A 9,838-nucleotide genomic window follows, 5' to 3' on the forward strand; every position below is an offset into this window, starting at 1 on the left:
CCAAAGGATGTGCTGGCTTCTGGCTGTTAATCTTTGGTGGCAGTGGGATCTCTTCTTTACCCCATTTGATGTGGCTCATTTCAAGCCCAGCTGGGGAGCAAAACTGACCAATCCCTTTGGTGGACCACAATTATCCTACCACGGAGTGCTGCTGGGAGTTACAAGACCGTGGCTAGAGAGGCCACGCAAAAGTGGTCTTTCACATCGCAGTTTGCAACAATTATTCTGATTTACAGGTGATAAAAATTAAGTTAAAAAGGGCTAAATAATCAGCCCAAGGTCAGAGGCAGAGCTATTTGAATCTGCATTTGTTCTAATTACAAATCCCATATTCTTTCAACCATTTCAAATTGTATCAGGATCAAAGGCAGCCTTTATTTTATATCGAAGCCTTTCTTGCTTTGTTACAAATTGCAAATTCTCTTCTCTAATTGCAGAGTTGTATAACTGACTTGAACATGGAAGCTGTTGTTACTTCAGAACCCATGGTGGCTACTGGTATCTAGGACAGTGCAGAATACAGTTTAGAAAGAAAATACTTGCTAATACTCTCTCAGCACACTGACAATATACCAATGTTTAAAATTATATGGGTTTCTTGTTCTGACAAGTAAAACCTGTCAGTAATAAAAATTCATTGTATTTAAACCTAAGTGAAATTTTAAAGTGTCCTTTGGTCGTCACAATGACCCTATAACATTGAAATTTAGTTAATGTAATTATTTTACTGGAAAAAAAGTAGGTGGGTCATAAAATTTAAATAATTAGATCATAGAACAAATAAATCAGCCTTGAGCTCAAATATTCTCACTTCACATCCTGTGACTTTTTCATTATACATATAATCCTTTTGTGCTAGTATTTAGTTATACTTAGTTATGGTCTGTTTTTTTTAAATATATATTTTTTAATTTTATGTCATACTTGTTGCCATCAAGTTGATTCTGACACACAGCAACCCTATAGTACCCTATAGTCCAAAGAGAGACTGATATATTTGAACTGCTTACCTTTTGTTTAGCAGCCAAACTCTTAACCACTACTCCACCAGGGCTCCATGTGTCATAGGAAGTGACATTTTGTTAGATTTAAAATCATTTAAACAAAGAAAAAAACAAAAAAACCATTGCCATTGAGTTGATTCTGAATCACAGAGATCCTATAGGACAGAGTAGAAGAGCCCCATAGGGTTTCCAAGGAGCAGCTGGTGGATTCAAACTGCTGACCTTTTGGTTAACAGACTTAGCTCTTAATCACTGGGTCACCATGGCTCCTTAGTGGTAATTACGTGCTGTTCTTTTTTTCCCCCCAAACACTGCGTAACATATCAATTTAACTATTAAAAATTCACTGTGTTGTTACTTGAATCTAACATTATTAAGTATATATCTGAGACTCCTCTTTGCAAACTGCTTCCAGAGATGGCTTAAGCATAAGGCGTACAAGAAAAGAGAAATCATTACTCCTCAGTTGGTCAAGGGAAGATTTCTCAGCTAAAGAACTTACTTAACTCATAAGACTTTGTTGCAAATAAGTTTTGGTTCTTTTAAAAAACAAAGTTTGCAACCACGAGATGAATGTATGCCATAGATGTCTTTATAGGACACTTTGACATAGTATTCTAGCCTCCCACCTCATGGGTATCATACATTTTATTCGAGAAGTCAGAGGATTCTAAGATGCAAAAATAATTAGCAAGATATTATGACTGTGAAACACAGTGGAGGGTAAGAACACCAGCTTCAGGATCAGTAGACACTGGTTTTTTTTTCCTTACTGTGCGATGGCAGTGGGTTTTTTTTGGGGTGCCCCCATCTCATTATATGATCTTATATAGGTCTCCCTTTTTTTTTTTATATTTATAGGTAGTTTACTTAGGTAACTTAGGAGGTGTTCCCAAGCTCTTTGATTCTGTTCATTCCATTTTTATTTCCTTAAATATTGTTTTATTTAATTCTACTTCATTTGGAAGAAGTAAAATTGGAAGAGTCATAAGCAATTATATTTCTGCAGGCCAAGAGTTGGCCACAGCCCACCACCCTAAACATTTCCATTTTTGGTAAACAACTCAGGAGATGTTTTCCTTTGATGAAAGGATCTTTGGCCTGGACTAAACAATTGAAGATAAGACCTCTGCTCTTGAAGGTTTTATTGCCTTGAAAACATGGACCTCTGCTGATTGAAATGTATGAAGTTGGCCGTAAGATGAACACTTTGGCAGTCACACTTCTTTTTGGTGTGGAATCAGTCCCTAAATCTGTCAAACATGAAACTGTAGCTCAACTGGTTTCTTCCCAACTGTGATCTGATGCATATTTGATTTCTCCTGTTTTTATTCTAATTTATCTTCCAGTTTGAAAATCCATGTTACTGTCTATCCAGTGTTTTTTCCACTCTTTCTTTGGAATTGTGTTCTGGAAACAAGCTTTTCTGATATAGCTTCAGGAACACCCCTTTTGAAAAATTACCTTCAGAGCCAACTCTGACTGATTTAAACCTATTTTTTTTTTTTTTTTTCCATAGAAGAATTGATGTATTCAAACTGTGGTGTTGGTGAAGAATACTGAATATACGTTGGACTGCAAGAAAAGTAAACAAAACAGTTTTAGAATAAATACAATCAGAATGCTCCTTAGAAATAAAGATGATGAAAGTTTTCGTTGCTTACTTTTAACACATCATCAGGAAAAACCAACTGCTAGAAAGGACATCTTTTTTGGTAAACTAGAGGGTCAGTGAAAACAAGGGAAGCCCTCAATGAGATGGATTGTCACAATAGCAGAAAAAAAGGTCTTAAATATATCAAAGATTTTGAAGATGGTGAAAGACTGGACGGTGTTTTGTTCCATTATACATAGGGTTGCCATGAGTTAGAGCCAAATTGAAGGCAACTAACAACAACAACCGTAGACTCTGCCCTTTCTCTATTTCATACTACGCTAAGCCATGCAGAACTAGACTAGACAGGTGTAAGGGAGTCTAAAGAAATCTCTCTCCTCACCACTTTAGTTGCTTAGTAGAGATTAGATGACAATTTCATGGGTCACTGTGAATGGATTTCAATCTTTTAGGAGAATGGGCAAAATGACCTTGGAAGTACATGTTAATTTGACTAATTCTGATTCTGTACTTTCATTCCAGAGTTGAAAGACAAAGTTGAAGACATTTTCACAGATGGAAATCCATATTCATTAGAGTTCTTTGTATAGTTTCACATCCCCTGTCAAACTATAGAACCTGCCATGACAAGCACTATAATAGTCAGATGTTTAGTCAAAATCAGTTTAGTCACATGGGCACAGACAGCTTTCTTAAATTATTTTTCTCCCACTACACATGCTGCTCACAGTGACTGTACCCTCTTGAACCAATTCAGAAGCTAAACACAATTTATTTTTTCTTTTATTTAAACAGCACAGTTGAACATAGGTGAATAAATGCGGTCCCATATAGGAATGTTTCTGAACTGAATTTATTTTGTTTTTAAAAGTAATTTTTCAAACATTGGCATTTTATTATTTTTAATAGGTGACTTGTAATATACTCAAAATGGATGTCAACATAAATGTGCCATGACACTTCTGCTGTAAAACAATAACCTAAGAATAAGAATCCTGAACCAGGATTCAGGAGGATTAGTTTCTTCTTTTACCTTGGCAGTCAATTTTCTGATTCCCTGTCTTAGTTTTCCTGGTTATACAATGTGAATATTGATAGCTGTGTCATTCCCATTACATAGGGCTAGTGTTTGACTCAATTTAAAAGGCTGCAGAAAATGGCTCGGTGTATAAACTACTTCTGTGTATAAATAATTCAAGATATGAAATTATTTCCTCATTATCATATTAGTCTAATTCCACGATTAGAGAATCAACTGCTATGAGGAAGTACTTAACAATGTACTCAGTATGAAGGGATCATATCTGTCTCTTCCTGCATACCTGAATACAACACTTAAAAATTATGAACAACACAAAGGGTAGCTTGATAAAGACACAAAATATTATAGCGAAGAATTAAAAAGTCAGATAGTTACATACATGTCATGGATTGAATTGTGTTTCCCAAAAACATGTGTATCAATTTGGATAGGTCATGATTCCCAGTACTGCGCGATTTTCCTCCATTTTGTCATCTGATGTGATTTTCCTATGTGTTGTAAATCCTGTCCCTATGACGTTAAGAGATGGGGTTAATGGCAGTTATGTTAATGAGGCAGGACTCAATCTACAAGATTAGATTGTGTCTTGAGCCATCCTCTTTTGAGATAGAAAAGACAGAGGTGAGCAGAGAGACATGGGGGTCTCATACCACCAAGAAAGCAATGCCAGAGGCACAGCACATCTTTGGACCTGTGATTCCTGCACAGAGAAGCTCCTAGACCACAGGAAGATTGATGACAAGGACCTTTGTCCAGAACCCAAGGACAGAGAAAGTCTTCCCTTAGAGCTGGAACCCTGAATTTGGCCTTCTAGCCTCCCAGATTGTGAGAGAATGAATTTCTCTTTGTTAAAGCCACCCATTTGTGGTATTTCCGTTATAGCAGCAATAGATAACTAAGAATTTGGTACCAAGAATGGGGTGCTGCTCTAAGAGATACCTAAAATGTGGAAGCAGTTTTGAAACAGTGAATGTATAGAGGATTCAGAGGAAAATGAAGAGAGCTGTTACACTGGAGATGGCACAGATGGCAAGAAACAGTGGCAGAGAACCAGCAGTGGCAGAACAAGGAGTCCAGCATGAGATGACACTGGAGCCCACCCACGAAGTGAGAGAGCTGACGGCCTTTGGCAGTAGGCTTCTTGGCAGTGTGGGGTGCCTCCAGATACTTATCAGTGGAGCTACAGAGCTTTGGAAATCTTTCCCCAGCAGGGCAGATGTGGGTTGTGAGGCCCTAGGGGCTGAGAGGACAAGAAACCAGGAGGCAGAAGCTGAAAAGACAAGGAACACAGGAAAACAAGCTGCCTCAGTCTCAAAGGGTATGGCCACAACCTCTGGGGTCTCAGAGGGTGGAGCCATGGCCTCTGGTATTTCTAAGAGTGGAGTCACCACTCAGATGGACTAGGAGAATGGTGTGCCTAAAGCTGAAGGAGCAGAGCTGCTGTCCCAGTGGGCCTGGAAGGTGGAACAGAGGCCCAGGGCCGAGGGACCTCCACTCAGAATCCAGAAAGCATGGCCAATAGCTAGATCTGGAGGATAGGGCCTTTGTGTAAATGGTCTCAGAGAACAGAGGATTATTTTCAAAGCCTTAAGGGCAAATGTAATGTGTTCTGCTGACTTGCATGGTGCCTATTATCCTTTCTTTCCTTCCAATTTCTTACATTTGTAATGGAAATGTTTAATTTGTGCCTGTTCCACCATTGTACTTTGGAAGCAGATAGCTTCTATTCTAGATTTCGCAAATGAGGAAGAATTTTTGGATTTGGGACTTGGAGTTGCTTAAGACTTTTGCTATGATACAATGGGGTGAATGTGGTTTACATGTGGCGAGAACATGAAGTTTTGGGGGCTAAAGTGTGGAATATCATGGATTTAATTGAATGTGTATTAATTTGGCTAGGCCATGATTCCCAGTATTGTGTGATTGTCCATCATTTTGTCATCTAATGTGATTTTCCTATGTGTTTTAAATCCTATCTCTAGGATATTAATGAGATGGGATTAGTGGCAGTTATGTTAATGAGGCAGGACTTAATCTACAAGATTGGATTGTGTCTTGAGACAATCTCTTTTGAGATAGAAAAGAAAGAAGTGAGCAGAGAGATCTGGGAAACTCGTACCACCAAGAAAGCAATGCCAGGAGCAGAGTGCAATCTTTGGACCTGAGGTTCCTGCACAGAGAAGCTCCTAGACTACGGGAAGATTGATGATAAGGAGCTTCCTCCAGAACCCACAGAGAAAGAAAGCCTTACCTTAGAGTTGGCACTCAGAATTTGGACTTCTATCCTCCTAGACTGAGAGAGAATAAATTTCTCTTTGTTGAGGCTCTCCACTTGTGGCATTTCTTTTATAGCAGCACTAGATAACTAAGATAGCAGCTGTTTATATAATGCCAAACACCTAGAAACTGCCCACTAAGCTAATTTGTTATCAAAATATCCAGATTCTAATATCTTTTCATTTATTCTTAAGTGGTCAACTCATTTTTTTCTCTTGTCATGTGATTTTTCTTCTTGTAGACTTAGGGAAAAATTTAAAAATTAAAGATGGATTCTTATAAAAGTTCTCTGATGTTCAGTTAGGTAACTGGAAATAATTGGGTGGTTGGCAAGTTCTGCTAATGATGATGAAATACTCCTGAGGTCTCATTAGCTACAGCTAAGAAACTTCAGAGAAGTTGCCTGCAAATAGGATATGTAGTAACACTTTTAAGCCTCAAGAGAAAGGAATTATTCAAAGGTGCCATTTATAAATCAGCAAAGAGATTTATTGTAGCTGAGCTATTGGCACTTTAAATCTTACAACTTTACTTATTTCCTATTTCTGTCTGGGTGATTTAACAGTGGCTTGGGGCCCTGGGCGTGAAGCTGTGTCAGATAAGTTCATAGGTGAGAATTTTTTTTTTTTTTTTGAGAAAAGAATATAATTATAGAATCTCAGATTTAAACGGACCTTAAAACTGTATGGTCACCTTCCACCCCGCCTCCCACAACCACCAAATAACATTTCAAATTATTTTCCTTTCTTTCAATTGAAATATATTTAAATTAGTTAGAATCAAATTAGATGTCCAAATTCAGATGCAAATTGTCCCACTTAAATGATGAGAAGAGTTTTCCTATGACATTACACAATTCTTAAAAAAAAAAAAAATCCCTTTTAAAAGTTATACATCATTCCATGAAATGCAAAATATTTGGCCTCACCGTTTTTCTAATGCTGCACATGTCATACAGTTTTATTTTTTATTGGTTTATTAATAATTGTGTTGAACATATTTGTACATAACAATTTTTCTCCTTTTAAAATGTTTTCAAGGGTTTATTCATAAAAAAAAAAAAATTATTCCTAGGAGATTATTGCACCAAATAAAAAAGGCAGTGATTTCTATTTCTTCATAGCTATTTTTAAACTACTTTTTATACATAATGCCTTATTTTTCCATTATGTACATTTTACTCTTTTGGGGGGAGTCCACTTCGCAATAAGGAAATTGCAGAGAAACTGCTGCACTGTGTTTTCACATAGGTGTAAGATTTTCATCTCGGCTAATTAAAAAATAAAAGCCCTTTACCTGATTATCTTTGAAAAGAAAATACATAATTTTTACAGAATAAATTTTACTTTATACTTTCCCTTTTCTTTTCTCTGGGAACTTTATGCTTCCAAATATGGGATGATTATCCTCGCTTTATAAATAATGCAAAATCTTGTAACTAAGAGTGATGGATAATGGACCTGCTGGGCAGGATGGAAGAAGAAGGCATAAGAATTCATATAGCAGGAGCACAAAAGACATAGGAGGATCATTCATCTCATGGATGGATGAGCCATTGCTCTTTGCTAATAAAGTGCTAGGGAGAGGTATCACTAAAACAGTAACAAGGACTTTTTTCATGACTTCATGTAGTCAAACATATATATTAACGTACATAATGAGAGTCTAATAAATATCTATTGAATGAGTGAACATGTAATAAGTAGATTTTATAGGTTTGCATGTACATATATTATATATATATGCATGTATATATTCATATATATTCAACATTTTATTTATCTTACCAAAAATATATTTCTTTCTCTTCTCCAACTTAAAATTCTATTCTTAAAACTTTGGAAATAAGGATTCCCTTTTCTTGATAGAGCTTCGTGGACTGAAAACCTATCCAAGAGGTTTGGTTGGTTGGTCGTTTTATCTGATTTTATTAAGGCTGTAATTTTACTGAGTGGAACTAAGTTAAATTACATTGCAATATAATTTTATAAAATAAACAGTATTAATGAGCCAAAATTATAATTATCTTGACAGTCAATGATCTGGTAATATGCTGTTTCCTAGAGCCAATTAATATTTTCAACTCACCCCACAAAATTTGCTGGAAACATCAAACTGGAATGCAACTACCTTCCAAAAGTTTATTTTTCTCATAGAGAGTAGTAATAAACAGAGTGGAAGGACCAGAGCACTTGGGTTCCTAGGTTTACAGACTGGCAAAACATGTGTATTCTTACACAGGGTTGTATAGAAAGTGTGTCAATTCACCAAGCGTTCATCACTTGATAAGTGCCAGACACTGCAGACATTCTTTGACACTTTAGTAGGCACAGCAAGGAAACAGACATGAACAGCATATGTTTTGTGGTGGGTGTTTCCAACTGGTTACAAAATTCCCTAATCTGTCGCCTTATGATAGATATTTCTTGACCAGGAGACAATAATGTCTTTCATTCTGCAGTTAGAACTGGGGGCTCGAATGCAAATTCTCCTGGAAGAAGGAATAACTCTTACCTGTGTGCAGTACTTAGAAGCTCCCAGGATACATTTCACAGTTACGATTACTAAGCTCCCAGGTGCAGAGGAGGGCTCAGAAGCGTAGGGAAAGGACTTAGCAAAGTCACACGGAGGCAGAAGCAGGATGAGAATCCAGTTCCCCTCATGTATATTGCCAAGTATTTTCTCAGTAAATTACACATCAGTTGTTGCCCTATAGAAGATGCTTTATAGTTGATTAGGTGTCTCTGAAAATAAGGAGAAAGCACATGGAGGAAGCAGGAAAGAATAATTGAACCAGTTACCATGGTGAAGGGTGCTAAGGACAAGCTGCATAATTATGGCAACTACCCTATTTGTATATTGTGAAATTCAAACTATAACCCTTTCACCATTAATTAGGTATCTTTCTTTATCTTTTTGCAGGTAATTCAGGTCTCAGAAAGACATCATTCCCTTAATGGATCGCCTCATGCCTCCCAACAATGTGACTGAATTTATTCTCCTGGGACACACACAGAATCCACACTTGCAGAAAATACTTTTCATTGTCTTTTTGTACATTTTCCTATTTACTGTGCTGACCAATCTGCTTATTGTCATCACCATCTCCTTCAGCCCCACACTTTTGGCTCCCATGTACTTCTTTCTCACCTACTTGTCCTTTATAGATGCCTCTTACACCTCCGTCACCACCCCCAAAATGATCATTGACCTGCTCTACCAGAAGAGAACCATCTCATTGGGCAGCTGCCTGGCTCAGCTCTTTGTGGAACACTTCCTGGGAGGGTCAGAGATCATCCTCCTCATTGTCATGGCCTATGACCACTATGTTGCCATCTGCAAGCCCCTATACTACACTACCATCATGCGACAGGGACTCTGCCACCTCCTGGTGGTTGCGGCCTGGATTGGTGGGATCCTTCATGCCACAGTGCAGATTCTCTTCGTGATCAACTTGCCCTTCTGCGGCCCCAATACCATTGACCATTTCATGTGTGACCTCTTCCCACTGCTGATGCTTGCCTGCAGAGACAGCTATATACTTGGAATGGTGGTGGCTGCCAACAGTGGGGCCATGTGCTTGCTCATTTTTTCCATGCTACTCATCTCCTACATAGTCATCCTGTGCTCCCTGAAATCCCATGGCTCTGAAGGGCAGCACAAAGCCCTCTCCACCTGTGGCTCCCATTTTACTGTAGTTGTACTTTTCTTTGTGCCCTGTATATTCACTTACATGCGTCCCGTGACCACCTATCCAGTGGACAAGTTGGTAACTGTCTTTTTTGCAGTCCTCACCCCCATGTTAAACCCTATCATTTATACAGTGAGAAACACAGAGGTAAAAAATGCCATGAGAAGTTTTTTGAAGACAAGGGTAGCTTAGGCTGTTCATTATGCCAG

General features: G+C 37.9%; 1 protein-coding gene across 1 annotated transcript; it reads left to right on the top strand.

The window, feature by feature from the left end:
- Positions 1-8,303: 8,303 nt before the first annotated feature.
- On the top strand, positions 8,304-9,838 carry LOC100668135 (olfactory receptor 4C3D-like). The gene has a single exon (XM_003422712.3). It carries the CDS (start codon positions 8,895-8,897, stop codon positions 9,819-9,821), a length of 927 nt encoding a protein of 308 aa, XP_003422760.3. The 5' UTR covers positions 8,304-8,894; the 3' UTR covers positions 9,822-9,838.

The sequence above is a fragment of the Loxodonta africana genome, unplaced genomic scaffold, assembly GCF_030014295.1.
Source record: "Loxodonta africana isolate mLoxAfr1 unplaced genomic scaffold, mLoxAfr1.hap2 scaffold_32, whole genome shotgun sequence".
Lineage (NCBI taxonomy): Eukaryota > Metazoa > Chordata > Mammalia > Proboscidea > Elephantidae > Loxodonta > Loxodonta africana.